The 18,728-nt window shown below is 47.3% G+C and overlaps 1 protein-coding gene across 1 annotated transcript in view; it reads right to left on the minus strand.

Moving 5' to 3' along the window:
- Window positions 1-14,089: 14,089 nt before the first annotated feature.
- Window positions 14,090-18,728, minus strand: part of USP12 (ubiquitin specific peptidase 12) — a 79,689-nt gene continuing 75,050 nt past the window's right edge. The window contains exon 9 of the mRNA XM_081214714.1: window positions 14,090-17,265. Within this exon, the coding sequence (XP_081070840.1) occupies window positions 17,164-17,265 (102 nt within the window). The 3' untranslated portion in view covers window positions 14,090-17,163. The remainder of the gene's footprint in view (window positions 17,266-18,728) is intronic.

The raw sequence follows: 18,728 nt of genomic DNA on the forward strand, positions 1-18,728 counted from the left end.
TCGCACAGAAATGAAGACCCAACACAGCCAAAAATAAATTAATTAATAAAAAAAATAATAAATAATAAATAAATAAATAAATAAATAAATATATAAAGCAAAAAACTAAAAGGACAAATAGACAAATCTACACACATAGTAGGTGATTTTGACATACTCTTTTCATAATTAACAAACATGAAAGTCAGCAAGGATACAGATTTGGACAACCCAGATACCTCTTTGAAAAACAGTTCAGCATCATCTTTCAAATTACAGATATGCAAACCCAGAACTTCCATTTCACAAGGTACAGCCCACAGAGAAACTGCACATGTGACTCATATTCAGAAATATTCATAACAGCATTGCCCACTGCCAGCAGCCCTGTACAACAGCCAATTCCCCATCTACAGTCAAATGAATAAGTAACTGTGGTGTACTCACTGGAGAGAATCCTATAAGAAGTGAAAACCAGTGGACTAAGTCTGCGCACAACAGCATGGATGAGTCTTAAAGCACAATGCTGAGGGAAAGAAGCAGGGTAAAGGAATGGAGCATGACTCCATTCCTGTGCAGTTTAGAAATAAAGCTAAAGTACAGTGTTTAAGGTACACACGTGCATGCTCACACTATAAAGGGCAGTAAAGAGATGGTTATCACACAGTCAGGTTGTTGGTCACTCTGGGGGGTCAGGGGGTTGACCAGAAAGACGCACACAGGGCACTCCTAGGCTGCAGGTATTAAACTGTACCTATATTTTTATGCAACTTTAGGTATGCTGGTTGTTATTTACCAGTAAAAGCAATATTTTCAAAACTTAAGAAAAGCTGGTCGAGCGCCCCCAGGAGCTGTCCTGCCCGGAGGAGCACCGCCCTCTCCTCCTCTGGTCCCTTCAGGCACCTGATCCTGCCCGCACCCTCAGCCTCCTCCCCACCCAGACGGCCCAGGGAGGTAGGCAGCTCATCCTGGGATGGAGGCCCGGGCTCTGGCCTCTCCCTGATGGGCAGGCCCCTTCTAGGCAGGAATGCCTGTTTCCTACCAGGAAAGAGGCAGGTGTGGGCTGCGAAGCGAGGCCCACTCAGCCTGTCTGGGTTCGGGGCCCTGACCTGCCTGCAGCCCAGGAAGGAGGAATCCCTCACAGGGGCCACACTAGTTTGTGAGGACCCACGTGGGACTTTCTTGTTATAAAAAGCACATGTCTGCCTTCACCTCCCTGTCTCGGGCTTATCAAGGGCAAGCAGGGCTGTGCTGGGGCAAAATTCAAAGATTTAGGATCTTCAACCTGTTGGCATCGGCTGTTCCCAAGGGCTGGAACCGAGGGGTAGAGGCAGAAATGGCAGAAAATTAAAGCCAGGCCGTGGGGGTAACATCTCTGAACCATGCTCCTTCTTCCATCCCTCGGCAGAAATTCCTGGTCCCCAAGGGTGACCTGATGCAGGATATTTCCGGTCCGCGCTAGGGACCCAGCCAGGTCCTGAGGCTTCCGGGAACATTTTTCTTTTTAACAGATTGCTGACACCTGTATATAACATACATTCCCATAACAGACATTTTCCAAAAGCTTTCCAACTGCAGAGCGTCTACCTAAAGCCTGAGAAATGTCTGGCTTATTTTCCCTCTGCGGAATTCTGCTGAGCAGCATCCACTGGCGGCGCCACCAAAAATGGGCAAGAGCGGCCCGGGCCCACATCCCAGCGCATCAGCTGCGGAGACAGACGAAAAGCAGGCTTCCTCGTGGTCGCTGAGCCCAGTCCCGCCTTCTTCCCTCTAATGAACTCAAAGGCCGCGGCACCTCGCCCTCCAGGGCGCCCCTCCGCTCCCATCCCCCCGGGACGCGCCCACCGACATCCCTGCCCCTTCCCTAAGCCCCCCCTCCCCCTCCCTTCCGTGTCCATCAAGCCGCTTGTAAGGGTCACTCCCTCCGCCTCCACCTGCTTCTCTCGCTCCCCCGCACCGCCCTGGGTGTCCGGTCCTCCCTGCTCGTCCTCCTGGGCGTCTCTGCCTGGGCCCTGTCTGTGCCATTTGTGACTTCTGGCTTCCACCTTTGCCCCCCATCTTCAATCTCCCTACAGCAGCAGAGCGGCCTTTTAAAATGAGACATCAGACCTAGCCAGGCTCCTTCCCCCCACCCCTCCCACCACGTGGCTTCCCTCATTTTCTGGGTAAGATCCAAAGTCACCCCCGCGGTGACCTGGCCCTGCCCGTGTCTCTCCACACCCCGAAGTGCTCGCCGTCCACCCCGCTCCCCCAGGTTCCTTCAGTGCGTCCAGCTCAGGCCCGGCTGGGGGTCTTGCCCCACTGGTCCCTCTGCCCCTATCGTCTTCCCTTTGATCTCCACGTGGCTCCCACGTGATTCCCTCTCCACTCTCACGTGTCCTCCTTACGGAGGCCTTTCCTGCCCCTGCCTCCTCACCCCACCACCGGCTCTGCTCACCTGCAGGTTCACAGAGGTGCATGATGTCATAGGTATATATTACACGCCTGTTTCCTGTCGACTCCTACGCTAGAATGTACATTCTGAGCACAGGGACTTGGTTGGTCTGAATCATTTCTGCATTCCCAGAGCTGAGAACACTGACACATAGTAGGCACTCCATAAGTATGTGTTAAATGGATGAATCAGTGTTTTAAAAATTATATAAATACTTTAAACATTTTATTTTACCTTAAAACACATATATATGGTCAATTATTTGCCAATATTTTGACCCAGGGCCAAAGCCTTTTCCTTGTGCAGTGCCCCAACTGGGGTTTCTTGTTGTCTCCTTTTTTGCATAAATCACACTTATAATGTGTAATCTACCATTTCAAATTCTGATTACTTTAAATGGGCAGGAGATCTTACAGACTGTTGAAAAGCACTTTCAGTACAGAATGCTTCCATTCTTAAATTATTTCCCCCCAGTCTCCCCTACACTTACTTTAAAGCAAATCTTTAAGTTACCTGTATTGAATCTTTCCAAATCATTCAACATAGCTTTCAAAGAAGCAGTTCTCCCTTTCACACTCATTACATTCACGTATGTAATAGTTAATTGGCTGACTTCTTAGTGTGAAATCACATTTCCTAAGTACAATAACGGGAACCATGGGCATCAGCTGGTTTAGGAACAAACCCAGCTCCCCCCAAAGGTGTGCAGGTGAGCTGGGGAGACACCAGGTTCATTGCTACCTGCCAGCGAGTTTGCTCCGGTGAGACAGCATAGAGGAGGTCGGGAAATAGGACTCCTGTAGAAAACAAGTCCCGGACGCAAGCACATGGTTTACCTGATGGAAACCGCTCTGGGTCCCAAAGGAGAGAATCAGAAAAGCAAAATTAGGGCGGCGAAGTGTAGCGAAGGTCCAAACACAGCCTAGGCAAGAGATTTCCTTCCTCCCCTCCTGGCCAAGGAACTAGCGTTCATGAGAAGGAACTAAAGTTAGTGTCCGAGCCATACTGAACGCTGGGTTTCAGTCAATACAGTTAACCTGTGTCATTGGTTATGAACCCAGCTCTCACTCTCTAATACGAAAGACCGGACAGTCATCCTCAATTCTTTGGTGATCCTTTAAATTCTAAATAAATTAATCCTTTTTAAAAGACAGACTTCTGGGGAGTTCCCTGGTGGCCCAGTGGTTAGGACTTGGTGCTCCCACTGCAGGGGGCCCAGGTTCAATTCCTGGTCAGGGAACTAAGATCCCCCAAGCCACTTGGTGTAGCCAGAAAAAAAAAAAAAACAGACTTCTGAACCCGAAGTGAACCTAACTTTGAGCTCCCGCTTCCCTCCCTGGGTAACATTTTATACAACCCCCAATGTCTCAGTCACCCTGTGCTTCTGGTCATTTGTCACCCACGTACTGATGGGGACGATGGCCTCAGCTGTGGGTCTCCTCCCACATCACTCCCCCTCCGGTCACTCACTGACACCCTCTTCCTAATGTCCCCCTGCTGGGATCCCGGCCTGGCAGGATCACGTGCCCACTGGTCATGGGATGTTCATCCTCTCCTTCTCAGATGTACGGGCTTCAGAAGCTGCTGGGCCCTGGTCCACCATCCCCAACTCGGCCCAGATGAGGGATCCAGTAACGAGCTCTAAAAGCAAAGTTAAGTGTTTGTAATCCTTCAGGCAAAATTTTAGCCACAGCTTTCATAGCAGTTTTCAAATCCTCCTTGGGAATGAGAAGAACAGAGCTCAAGGCCCAGATCCTTTCCTCTGGGGCACTCATATGTATGTTTATGACACCTGCTTTCATCAAACCAGAGCTACAGGGCTTCCCTGGTGGCGCAGTGGTTAAGAACCCGCCTGCCAGTGCAGAGGACATGGGTTTGAGCCCTGGTCCGGGAAGATCCCATGTGCCGCGGGGCAACTAGGCCCGTGAGCCACAACTACTGAGCCTGTGCTCTAGAGCCCATGTGCTACAACCACTGAAGCCCATGCGCCCTAGAGCCCATGCTCTGCAACAAGAGAAGCCACCATAATGAGAAGCCCGCGCACCACAGTGAAGAGTAGCCCCCGCTCACCGCAACTAGAGAAAGCCTGTGCACAGCAACGCAGCCAAAATTAAAAATAAATAAATTTATATTTAAAAAAAAAAACAGAGCCACGGTCCAGACCTTCCCCTTCTCTGATGGAATGACCAGTCATTTCGTTAGACACAGATGTGAGCTAGTTCTGCTGCCTTGACTCCCATTCTGGAATCCATTTCTGAATGACCTGATAATGGTGACCTGCAAATGTGATCTGGCAGCAAACGGACGACATGCCGTGCAGACCGACTCACGGGTGACAAAGGACCTGGCAAAGAGGGCAGGTGCATCCAGCCTTCCCAAAGTGCACATACCCTTCGTGGGATCTCAGGCCAGACGGCAGGCAACGTTCACACCACGGGGCCACTTCCTCTGCTCCGAGTCCTCCCTCATCATGTGGCTTCCTTAGGAGTTTGCTTAGAGGGAAAATACGCTGTTCAGGCCAACACATATACTTGGTCAGTTTGACAGGTATATTTTTCCTCATAAATTAATAAGATGACATTCAGACCTCTCCATTTCACTCTCACCATGTGTCTGTCTCTCCAAGACCAATGACCTCGAGGGTTCTGATAAGATAGTTCTGAATGTATGAGGCTGAAGGCCAGACCCCAAGCGAATACCACTGTGAGGCTCCCTGACGTCTGGTCAGCCTGTCCCAGCTGATGAGGACGCAGAGCAGGGGTTCTCAGCCCTGACAGCACGTTAAGTGCATGTTTAAAAGAATGTGGAAACACAGAATTCCTAGAAAAAGACACGGGCTCTTTTTTTTTTTTTTTTTTTTTTTTTTTTGCGGTACGCGGGCCTCTCACTGTTGTGGCCTCTCCCGTTGCGGAGCACAGGCTCCGGACGCGCAGGCTCAGTGGCCATGGCTCACGGGCCCAGCCGCTCCGCAGCATGTGGGATCTTCCCGGACCGGGGCACAAACCCGTGTCCCCTGCATCAGCAGGCGGACTCTCAACCACTGCGCCACCAGGGAAGCCCCTGTTATGCACTTTTATATACAGTAGCTGAACACCTAAAAACAGCCATACAAAGTAGACATCATTATCCTCATTTTAAATGTTTTATTTCATTTGTTTACCTGAAAAAATAGACTCAGAAAGGTTAAGGAACTTGACCAAAACTCACACAGCTGGTCAAGTAAAGAATCCAGGTTTATCTGATTCCAAAGTCCAAGCTTCCCCATTCTGCCATGTTGCCACTTAGCCTTTAATGATTGCAGGAAGCATGATTCAAATGTTCAGATTAGTAATGTTTTGGCCAAAATTCCATCCATGGAAAATCCAAGCTAGGAAGGTTGTTTCTCCAGAGACAGTTGACATGAGGGAAACGGCTTGTGTTTAAGAGACTCAGCTCACTTATGACATAATCTAATTTTGTAGAACAGCAAACTAGAGGATGATTTTGAGCTGAATTACATTTGTATTTTTAATCAAGGGGCCAACATTATTGAGTATGTAATAACCCATCCTCTCTGTTTATTTTAATCCTTGAGCAAACAATAATTTCCCCCATTCAACTCACCCCCGCCTTGATTTTGGAGACCCACTGCCTGAGTCTGACAAGACTCCCGCATGGAACCAAATCAGGTGCATAAAATATCAAAATGAAGGATCGCTCTGTTGCAGAAGCAGTTGCTCAGATGTAAAGGGCCCACGGCACTAGGCTAGAAGCACTGTGGGGAGTGGCCTTCCGTCTCTCCACACCCCCAGTCTGCCCTCCCTGTTCCGGAGTCATCAGTGGATCGCCACACCGGCTCTTGGTTCCATAACAATTGCTGGGAAACCAAAGAGCTGGGCTGAGTTGTGCAAACACTGCCCTGCGCGGAACTCTGATCCCGTCTCACGCTGCTCATGAAGGTAATATCCTTTCATAAACTGGAGAATTAGGCTTCAGCGGTCAAGGTCAATGACGTGCACAGCGTCAGGGGCGCTGGCGTCCACGGTGCAGGTGCAGGAAGGACCCTCCTAACAGCATGGTTGGATGGTGTGTCCAGACATTTTACTTCCCTTTGCGAGTTTGTGATGATCTCTCCACTTGGATGCTCTCAAACCCTGGACCCGCAGCCTGAACCCTGAGACACTGTTCCATGGAAACAACGGATACATCTGATGTTTAGCCCCGTGCCTCGGCGGGAGGTTCGTAAATATCTCTTGAGTAAACGAGGGAGGTGGGGGCAGGTGTGGCGCGTGCCCAGGACTTTGGTGGGGGCCGTACTGCGTTATTGCATCACGTAAACGTCACTGCTCTACCCAGCTGGCCTCGCCGTGGAGGGTCTTGGGTTTGGGAGGCAGCTCCATACGTTCGTGACGATCCGTCCCGCCCGCAGGGGGCCCGGCCGGCCACGGCCCTCTGGTGGCCAGGAGAGCCCAGGACACGACGGCCCAGCGCGGCAGTGGCATCCTGCTGAGGGATCCCTGAGGGCACGGCCTGCTCTAAGGCCCGGGGCAGCAAAGCTGGGCCTGGGAGTGGAGGTGGGCTGAGGGCGGTCCACTGTGCAGGCTGCAAACTCGAGCCCGGCGTCTCCTGGGTCCGGATCCCAGCTTCGCCGCTTCGTGAGCAGCGGACTTCACTCCGCGTCTTCCTCGCCTGGAAAACGGGAACCCGCTCCTCCTGTGAGGCTCCTCCTCTTTCCCAGCTCCCGCAGGGGAGAAGTGCCAGGCGGTGCGAGGGTAGGGCGAGACCCGGCCTGCTCACAAGTGCTCCCTAAGTCGCCCCGTCACTCCTGTTCCTGGGGCTGCAGCCACCGTGCGGCGTGACTGAGGACAGTGCGTGGGCAGAAGCTGCCTCCCGCCCCGGCACTTGGCACACGGCTCGGTAGGTATTAGACGTTCGTCGGAACACAGTCCCTGAATCTCCCACGCTTCCCAGTAAAACAGAGGGCATGACCGCTGCTCCAAGGGGTTGAGGTGGAGATTAAACGAGACGAGACACCTGAACGCTTTCCTGCACGATGCGTGGCCGGAGCAGGTGCACAGTAAAAGCCACGTGAGTCTGACCTCCTCCTGGGTCAACAGGCCTGCTGGGCCTTTCTAAAGCAAGATGTACAAGTTCAGTATTTCTCAAATCCAGGGAATGCCTGTGTTCCATGGGACGCCAATAGTGTTCTGAGAAAAAAAAAATCAGTGCCCAAATACTTTCTGAAATGTATTAAATAGTCAGACACAGAAAGCACCAGGCACTCCGGTGTGCTTGTCTGTATTATTTTTCACTGAAGTGCTACTAAGACGTGAAGACCATGGGGATCACAACTATATGGTCCTGGGACTAGACAGGCAGATCTGGAAGCCAAAGAGAGGGCCCCAGAGAGCTCCAAGTTCATGCGGGATTTCAGGACCTGATGGAGTTGGCATTTCTTCAAATCAATGGGGCAAAGAGGTTTTATCCAGGGAATGACATTGGAACAAGTAGCTGGCTGTCTGATTTCTCCCTTGACTACTTCCAGGAAACATTCTATGTTGTGCACAGAAGACAGATGTAAAAATTTTTAAGCCATTTTTCAAAATCCCCACCTAATGAATATTCAAACATTTGCACTCAGCAAAACACTTGCTCCGTTTAAGACACAGCAGTGAAGCAGCTCGTGCTGAGGATTCCCAGTGAATCAGCCACACGATCTCATTCTGCACTAGCTCGGTCCCATTTCATGTGTGCATTTTAGATGAGTTCTTCCGGCATATATTCAGAAAGTGTGCGCACTTTAAAAAGAGCCCTCAGGGGCTTCCCTGGTGGTGCAGTGGTTAAGAATCCGCCTGCCAATGCAGGGGACACGGTTTCAAGCCCTGGTCCGGGAAGATCCCACATGCTGCGGAGCAACTAAGCCCGTGCACGACAACTACTGAGCCTGCGCTCTAGAGCCCGCGAGCCACAACTACTGAAGCCCGTGGGCCTAGAGCCCGTGCTCCACAACAAGAGAAGCCACCGCAATGAGAAGCCCGTGCACCGCAACGAAGAGTAGCCCCCACTCACCGCAACTAGAGAGAGCCCGTGCACAGCAACGAAGACCCAACGCAGCCAAAAATAAATAAATTAAAAAAAAAAAAAAAAAAGAGCCCTCAAATTTCATTGTGGGGAACGGATTTACCGAGGCCAGGACTGGAGGCCGAAATGCTGATTCGGAGGCAAAGGTGGTGGCGGCCTAGACCAAAGCCATGGCCTAGAGATATCAAAGTAGGTGGGCTCAGGAGCTTTAGAGGGTCGTCCTGAGAGGACCTGAGGTCTGGATGTATTGGCAGGATGGACATAAATGCGCGGAGGACGATTCTGTCTCTGACCTGTGTATGTGAGTGAGGGCAGGATGGGGGTTGAGCCAGTTGAGTCTGAGGTGTCTGTGTAACATCTGGACGGAGCTGCCCACGTGACAACGGGCTAGAAGGGCCTGGAGCTCAAGGCACCTAGGCAAGAGGTAAAGATTGGTCACTAGCATTGCTGATAGTCGGGGGCGTGGAGTAGGTGAGGTTGCCCCAGCAGAGCGTGAAGAGAGGGACAAAACAGCCTGCCTGCAAGAGAAGCCGCAGGAACCCCACCACGGCCGTCACGTCCTAAAGATTCTACCTCAGCGTCTCGTGTCCCAAACCCGCCCCCCGTCCCCAAAGCCACCCCTTGGCCAGGCTCTCACGCCTTCTCAGCTGGATGCCCACAGCCTTCTCACGGGTCTTCCTCTTCCAGGCAGGAGGAATCTACTAAAAGGCTCTTCGCAAGCGTCACTCTGAGAAATCAGTCCTCTGCTTAAAACCCTCCCGAGGTCCCCTCTCTCCATTTTAGAAAAATCCAGACTCCTTACCTGACCCGTTAGGCTCTTGGATTTAGAGCCCTACCTTCCTTGACTCTTGGCTCTGGCCACACGTTACTCAAGTTTTGTCTTCTTCAAATATGAGCTTATTTTCTACACCGTGAGTGCTGTGAGAACAGAAATTGTGTCTTAGCCATCTTTATATCCCCTGCAACAACTGAAGTGATGCTTTTCACATAATAACCATTCAATATCTAAGAAATCAGTACTAGGTTTCTGCTGAAGTTTCTAGACAACGCTGTTGAGGGACTGTCGCCCTGAACTGTACCAGATGTATCTTACATGTACCTCAATTCCATTTATGACATTCCCACAAGATAGCCTTACTTTTGCCATTTTATAAATGAGGAAAGCAGGCTTATGGGCTATGGGACTGGGTCCTGAGGCTCTGAAGGGCTGGCTCGCTGTCCATTTAATGTGTGTCTGATTAGTTCAGCATATAATGGAGAAGGCAATGAACATTACGGTCACCAAGTGACCACCAGTTCAGATCTAGATTGGTGCTAGGAAAGACACCAAGAGACCTGTGTCAGAGAAACTTGACGTCTCAGCAGCTATCTCTGACAAGAGTTCCCCCTGCAGAGAATGGGAGCATCTTTGATACCAGTGAACCATCACACAGCAGGGGGGACTGCAAGGCTGCCCTGGAATCAGCCCTCCTCCTATGGGACTGCAACGCCTGCATCTAACAGAGTGGCACCCGGGTCCTGGGGCAGGTCCATCAGACTCATTGGACTGGACTTCAATCTGTCGAGCAGTAAATTCACTTCACAAAACTTCCTTTGAAAACTTTGCAAGTTGCCCTTCAACTGCATTTTTTTCTCTCGTTCTAAAGCCCCTCCACGGTCCTTAAGACGTATCATCTTTCCATAGAAGGAAATTATTTATGCCAGAGCAGAGGATAGATATGATTCATTTCCAATAAAAGCTTTCAAGACACCCAACATTCTTCACCACGAGGCTGCTACTCTTATCAATCTGTCCTCAGAATCACTGTAGACCTTGTAACACATTCTGGGAGTTCCCTGGCCACAGAGTAATTATCTCAGAAGTACAAGAGCCATTTCAACTTTGTACCTAATCTCAAATTCTAATGTTAAAGCTTTGCCCCGTGGCATGTGGGACAGCGGCTAATAGATCCTGAGCATGTGGATTCCAGTGATTCCCCGGCCATCAGGGCTAGGCCTCCCCAAACTGCCAGGCAACGTGAGTTTGTTAAAAGCAAATGCTTATAAAGAAACGGTGGTACATTCATACCGTGGAGTACTATGACCTAACCCCCAAGCCTGGTCCTCCTCCAGGGTTCTCAGCAGAAGGCTTCTGTCTCGTAAGCTGTGCCAGCGAGACAAATCCAGGAGTCCTCCTGGACACTGCTCCCCTCGCCTGCACCCCAGCCAGCACGTGGCAGAGTCCTGTTGCCCTGAAGCTTCATCACACACACCCACTCCGGCACCTCCAGACCCCTCTCCACACCACAGCTCAGGATTTCCTTCTCAAAGCACAAATCTCCCCACCCCTGCCTGCCTGCTTTGGGTTAGGATCTTAAGCCTTATCTCACTTTGTAACTACATTCAGTAAATCAATGTAATTTCAAACCGGTTCTCGTCAATAGCTTAATATATAGTAAAATAGAGTATATATGATGTATAGAAGTCCAGACACTACATTGCTCATACTTGGGTTCACGATAGGAACTTAAAAAATACATCTGTTGGGCAGAGTGCAACAACTGAGATGGCTTTTAGAACGATAAATCCATGTAATGCTGGGAAAATAGGTAAGATGCTTATATTTTCTGAAGCTTCCATTATCCATCTAATCATCTTATACACGGACAGGCCATTTTGTAAGTCTACCTTCCTCATCATCCTATCATCACTTTTTATTTTTCCTTAAAATAAGTACGACACTCTGGCAGGTTATTAAAAACTAGCCAGTCAAGTCCAGCCAAGAAATTCATTTTTGCCTCCTAAAACAAACTCCATTTGGAAAATGGTTCCTTCCTGAAGGGAAAAGCTACCAGCAAACAGAAGTTTCAGTAAATAGGTTATAAACACCACAAGTAATCATTGCTTTTATCACCCCAAAATGTGCACAGACAGTATGCGATCACTGTCTTGTTCCTGGGCCTTGCAGTGGGCGAGGCTTTGTGACGACATGGCCGCGTACAGTAAAATCACGTCTCTTCTTCGGCAATCTTGTCAATGACCCAACATGCACTTTCCAGGATTTACTGGGCAAGGGCTGCACCACCGCACAAGGTGAGCCTTCGCTCCTCGGTCACTTTTTAATGTCTTCTATCAAGTTGGCCACAATTCGGAGGTTCCTAAATCTGAAGAACCTGAGTGTTCTCCAAAGGAAAGTATTTTGAGACGGTGGAGTGCGTCTTTTATGCAGGGTAGGTCCACCCAAGGTTGTTGTGCCCGCACAAACTGAAGGAATACGAAATCAACTCCTGCCACCTGAAACCTAGAGACTCGTGTGCTTTGCTCAACCCACCTACCTGTTTTCAAGTCAGGGACAGGCAAAGGGGCAACTTGCAAGGAAGCACCCCTTCCTAATGACCAGTGCAATCTAGATTCTCCCTGCCGTAAATGAGAGCACCCTATGTCCAGCTAGTTTAAAAGATGCAGGGTAGGCTTCCCTGGTGGCGCAGTGGTTGAGAGCCCGCCTGCCGATGCAGGGGCCACGGGTTCGTGCCCTGGTCCAGGAAGATCCCACATGCCGCGGAGCAGCTGGGGCCGTGGGCCATGGCCGCTGGGCCTGCGCGTCCAGAGCCCGTGCTCCGCAACGGGAGAGGCCACAACAGTGAGAGGCCCACGTACCGCAAAAAAAAAAAAAATGCAGGGCAGTGAGATGTGGGGCTAAGACGAGCCCCGGCCTGGGACGCACGGCTCCCTGCCCATACGAGCCCCGGCCTGGGACGCACGGCTCCCTGCCCATACGAGCCCCGGCCTGGGATGCATGGCTCCCTGTCCATACGAGCCCCGGCCTGGGACGCACGGCTCCCTGTCCATACGAGCCCCGGCCTGGGATGCACGGCTCCCTGCCCACCCTGTCTCTGCAGCCTCACGTGGGAAGGAGCCTGTGTTTCTAGCACAACCTCTGAGCCGGTCTAGGCACTCCACCTGCCAATGGCAAAACGCGTCCGCTCGAGGCTTCATTTCTTGTCTTCTGTCACTGCTGAACCAACAGAGAGCTTTCCCTTGTACTTAAGGGCCTTTCTGCTCTTCCCACTGCTCCGTCCCAACTCAACCGTAGAAGCAAAACACCCCCTAGACGGCAGCCCTTCAAATGCCGTATTGTAAAGACAAGAGTTCTGTCCCTCTTAAGTATCCCATGAGTGTTCCTTAGATGACTTCACTTGTTGACAATGCTCCCAACAGGCCAACTCTGGATTGGCAGTGAACTTATAGAAACCGTGATCTAGAACTTCAGGTGAGTTCTAACACAGGCCCAAACCTGGATGATTAGAATCACCTGGGAGCCCTTGAGAACTCGATTTCTCATCTTCGGTCAAAATCTTCGGGGATGGATCTCGGGAATCTGAACGTTTGTAAAATTCCTCCAGTGATTCTGCTAATTATCCAGATTTGGGAATGAGCTATCAGTAAAGTGGGACTGTTTTTTTGATCTTCAAAGAGTTTTGCTTTTTGAAAACAATTAGAAGGTATGACGTTTTCCTTAAGTCCTAGATCACTTTAATTATAGGGCAAATCATTGACAGCAGGTGAGGAAATTTAAGAAAGGAACCCATTATTAAGGTGGATTAGAGTAAGTGGCATATGATGAATAGTGTAAGCTTGTTTCTTCAGAAATCAGGGGTCCATAGTGGCTGCTTGAGGGAGAATTCCTGAGAGTAATTTAGAACCTTCCACAGGGAAACAACGGGTTAAGATCCACTGTCACCTGGATCTACTACCTTCCAGCTGAGTGACTTTGGGAAAAATCACGTAACCTCTGAAAAGCCTTAGTTTCTTCTTTTGTAAAATGAACCTCATAGACACTGTCTTCAAGATGAATCTTTAAAAAACGTAAGATGCTGAGTACAGGGCCTATCACATGCTCAACTCAAAGATGATGGGTTATTTCAGCAGCTCTGGAGATTTTTTTAAAAAGGGTTATCACAGAAAACACATCAATGAGAAGAGGGAAAGCTTTCAAATAACACGCACAGGTACTGGAAGACAAGGGAACTTGGAAAAAGGGAGGGGCGGTCTTGGCTTTTCAACAGTCCATGAAAAACTCTTGAAAACAGACCATGTCATTTACTCAAAGTTCAACATGATACAGATGATTATCTCAGCTCCCCACCTCCGGGTACTGTGTCACTCTGAGAACAGTCCTTCAGAGACGTGGATAAACAAGAGCACCTCCAGGCCAGGGTTCCCAAGAACGGTGAGGATAAATAAACAGCCGTCACTCAACGGCTGACGAAGCTTCAAGTTCTCAAGTTCACATGCTGATTTTACAGGAGCAAGTACTACCCTGGGAGGGAGGAGGGGTGCTAGCAACAGTGACTGTTAAGATATTTTGCCCTTTGAGATTCTAAGTTTAAATTTCTAAACTTGGGATTTGGGGAAAGACAATGCTACTAAATAAAGACAAATAAATGCAAGGTACGTGCTGAAGAAACACGCAGGCACGTATAATGCTATTTTACACAAATGGGATGTGTTCTGGGAAAATCTCTTTGGGTCACAAAAGTAGTAACTTTTGAGCAAAACCAGTAACACAGAGTCCAAAGTGTGTACTTCTAGTTTGCAAATGCATTTGAGGAAAAAAGGAAAAAACACACAAAACCCCACAAGCACAAATAAACCAACTTTAATAGATATTATTTTGAATTTATATAGCGCCTTCTTCAAGAACCTTAGATGCTTTACAGACATTATATCTAATTAATCCCCACAACAACCCTGTGAGGTAGGTATTACTCCCATTTTACAAGATAGGGAGACTGAAGCACAGAGAGGTTAAGTGACTTGCCCAAGGTCACACAGTTAAATTCACTGAAGAGCCAGGACCTGAGCGCCTTAGCCTCCCAACTCCCAGGTAAATACCTCATGAGAGAATCTTTATTGAAAAGTAGCTTTAAAGAAAGTATCAAGAGTAGTAAGTTATGGAAGTGAGGTCTTTCTACTGCCGTCAAGGAAAGAAAAAACCCGACACGGATGGTTAGAGGCGACGAGACCCATATATTACATTCCCCACCTCTTCCCTTTGCCTAAAGTCTCAGGGCTCCTGTCTCGAGCCAGCTTCTAAAGGTAAAGCCGCCAAGACAGAAGCCATGTGACTTAGAAGTGAGACTTAATTTAGAATATTTACTTTCAGTTATGATAATTTATAGAAATTTTTATTCCAATATACAAAATATGGGATAGCCATCCCGACAAACATGTACACAGTTAGACAGCAATCAGCCACCATTTACAACGGAAACCCGCCCCCTCATTTAAATCAGTCAGACCAGCACACAACCTCACAACGCGTTCTATATGGGTCACTTTTCTTACTTACTATATCTGCATTTCCCCACCCCGACCCTAACCCTACATGTTTTTAAAGTATACTGTATTTCTGAGAAGCTTCAAAACATTTTATGTAGATGCAGCTACACTTAGAGTGTACAAAGAAAATTGAGAACCATCACCCCATCGTCCCCTCCTGACAAGTCATCCTATTAAACAGGGTGTAGATGTGAACAGTGTGTGACTACCATGGAACTCAAAAACAACGCTAGAACTTGCTTTAATAGGAAATTTAACCTTGGCTTTTACTTCACTGTATGTTTTTCTAAATGCAAAATGTAAAAACAAACACAACATAGTATCCCAATGCTGTACCTTTATGCAAATGACTTCATCTATCTTTCTCATGCACGTTGTGGCCCCAACGCCAAGTAAAAACTGGTTCAGCTTCACGTTCCTCCTCGTCTCCATACTGAAAGCTGCAGAAATTTAGCTTTAAATTCCAAGACAATTTGGCTGAAGCCCTCAAAATAAAAAATGCACCCACCTCCGCAGCTGCCACCCTGCCCACATTCTTGGTTGCGATTCTCTGTGCCATGCTGGTAGATCAGGCAGGCCATGTAATTTGTACAGAACCATTCCAGCCAGGGTAAGGCGTTAGAAACTGTCTCTTAAAAAGCAATCTGTCAAAATATATCATCATTTTCTCCCAGTACATCTGTTTCAACAGCCCAATTAGCTATGCGACCCTGTTAAAGATCTATTCATGGAACGAACAGGTGAAGTCATTTCCTGAGCTAAAAGATACAGATAATAAATGTTAATAATAGCAGCAGACAAAACATTTTTTTTGTTGCTTGTTTTTCAGATTCAACAGTATTAGTGAAATAAGTTTACAAAATTACAACGATTAAAAAAAAAGATTACTGCCTGGAAAAACATGGATAAAGAACATCTAAGACCTGATTGCTATTATCTTGAATACATATTCAATTATTTTCAGCAAGTTACACTCGGCCACTGTCAGACAACTTCTTGATGCATGGAAAAGTGTCAACTGCAACGGTTTACATACATCGTACATCACACATATTACTTCTTGAAACTCCCAAAAGAATGAAGTCTTAAACACAAAGTTAAATTCCAATAACATTTGTAAAGGTGGAAGGGGAAAAAAAACACTTGCTTTCAAAGTACTTCTGGTCGACCTCATTAAAACGTAATCCTCACAGGGTCTGTTAGCTCTCCAGGAGCTGGGGCTGGGATGAATCACTTCTTTCCAGGATAAAGAACATTTGAAAATATCGTTAAGTGCTATGACATGAGTTATCCAAACGTGGCCTCAACCTGAAACAGAGTACTGAAGAACTCTCAAGACCAGCACACCACCACTGCACCAGGATTTCTTAGATCATTCCACAATGACAGGGAATTTTTGATAGTTTTTAATTTTACTGAAATTAAAACTGAATAAAATAACTGACAACTAGACAAATATTTAGCCAGAGATATCAGTTCCTCCTGAAAAAGAATATGTACCTCCTCCCACTGCAATTTTTCTTAAGGTAACTTATGATTTAAAACACGAGTTTAAAATTCACCTTAAAAACAGAAACAAACAAAGGGATTAGTTAAACTGACAAAAACTAATAAAAATATGCTCAAATTTACTGACAGAATCATGGGCACTTCATACAATACTTAGACTCTACCAGTTTTAAGTAAAATAAATAAGGAAAAAAATTATAATTACAAAGCCAGTCTTTCCCCTTGGGGAAACAAAAAGCCACTTTTGACCAACTGTTCCCTAGATATACATATACTGTATATTATTATAAGCTTCTTCAGAGAAGCAAACGTATTTGTCTTCCTGACACTGGATTCTAGTATCTGTTAGTTTCTTTACATCAGGAAGGCAACTGCAAGTGTTGGGCCCAAAAGTATTTCTGGTTTACGCTTGAAAAGACCACCCAGTATTGCTTCTCGACGTGTTCAACCAGGCAAATGTATGCAGTGTGTTCAACATCATCTCCTGCAATTGTCAGTACAATCTCACAGATTCCTTTTCTTTCTACTGCACCCCCAAGGAGTTCAATCATTATTGGTGCAATTAATGAAGAGAAAATGCATGTCAGTTACTGGAAGGCTGTTTTACAAGAGGAGCTGGTATCTCTGATTCCACTGCCTTGTTGTACGGAACTGCGCAGACAGCATGATACCTGAGCAAACCAATCAACTACCATGGTAGGAAGAGCGTGTTCATCCAGTCTTTGCTTTACTGCGTGCAAAGTGTCCTACTGCCCCCTGAGCTTCCTGCATTTCTCTTTTCTTGGAAAACTGGTGCTCGATCCTTTCCCAAATAACCAGAGAAGAAATGAGGCAGAAAGTCTCTCTTCATCGCGGTTCCCTCAGTCCCGGGACTGATAGAAAAGGATGTAACCAGACTCAGAGTTCTTTGAGATATCTGACGTCAACCCGTAGAATTCTTCGATAGCTTGTGCATCTATTTTCTGTGAGGCAAAACATCAACGTGAGTACAAAAACGAGCTCTTTGAACTGCTTAAATCCAATAAAATCTCCAACCTTTCTTAGAATAATGCCTTTCATTTTCTCGTTCATAAAACAGCTCTGTACAATCCAAATGGCTTAAATTAAAAAGACGGATGATGCCAAGTATTGGTGAGAATGCGGAACAAATGGAACTCTCATTCAGAGCTGGGAGGAATGTAAAATGGCACAGATGCTGGGGAAAATGTTTAGCATCATCTTCTAAGGCTGAACATACACAATTACCCTGTGTGTGACCCAGCAATTCTATTCCTGGGTATAGGCTGAACTATAGGAAACCACTAACTGTCAACCATTTGGGACCTACAAAAATGGCTATTTCATATGGTTCAATCTAAAATATACCCAAGAAAAATGAGGGCCTATGTCCAACAAAAGACTTGTACAAGGATAATCAAGGCGGTTTTATTTGTAATAGTCAACAATGGACAAAAAATCAAGTTTCTAACGTGGTATATCCATACAATGGAAAATTAGACAGCAATAAGGAAAGAACTACTATTGCAGGCAACAAGATTGAGTTGCATAGGTACTGACGAGTGAAAAAAGCCAGACACAAAAGCAGTCACACTGGATGAGCCCACTTATATCCAAACATAGGCAAAATTAATCACAGTAACATAATAAAATTCAAAATAGTGGATTCCAGAGGATGGTGGGTAGGGGAGGAAAGCTGTGGGTACTGACCAGGAGGAGGAATAAGGGAGCTTGTTGGGGTGCTGAAAATATACTATATCTTAATCTAGATGGAGGTTTCGTGTGTGTGTGTGTGCACGTGTGCATTCACATGTAAAAATTTAAGTTGTTTAAAATTTGCATACTTTACTGTGTCTTATAGCTCAATAAATTATTTTGTTAATAGTGTTTTTTTTAAACTAGCTCTGTTGTTGAAAGATTTCCTTTGTTTTATTCTAAACATTTTTAAAATTTTATGTATTCATCTATCTATCTATCTATGGCTGCATTGGATCTTCGTTGCTGCACGCAGGCTTTCTCTAGTTGTGGCGAGCAGGGGCTGCTCTTGGTTGCTGTGCAGGTGTGAGGGCTTCTCATTGAGGTGGCTTGTCTTGTTGTGGAGCACAGGCTCTAAGCATGCAGGCTTCAGTAGTTGTGGCACGCGGGCTCAGTAGTTGTGGCTCGCGGGCTCTAGAGCGCAGGCTCAGTAGTTGTGCACAGGCTTACGTGCTCCACGGCATGTGGGATCTTCCTGGACCAGGGATCGAACCCGTGTCCCCTGCATTGGCAGGCGGATTCTTAACCACTGTGCCACCAGGGAAGTGCCTATTCTAAACATTTTAAAGGTTAGCTGACCATTCCAGCAATGGGACTGGATGTTAGGGAGTAAGAAGTAGAAATTAGACTACAATCTGAAGACCTGTCATATACAATGAGAAGCTGGAAGGAA

This window comes from Mesoplodon bidens, assembly GCF_964165515.1.
Source record: "Mesoplodon bidens genome assembly, chromosome: 17".
In the NCBI taxonomy this organism is placed as follows: domain Eukaryota; kingdom Metazoa; phylum Chordata; class Mammalia; order Artiodactyla; family Ziphiidae; genus Mesoplodon; species Mesoplodon bidens.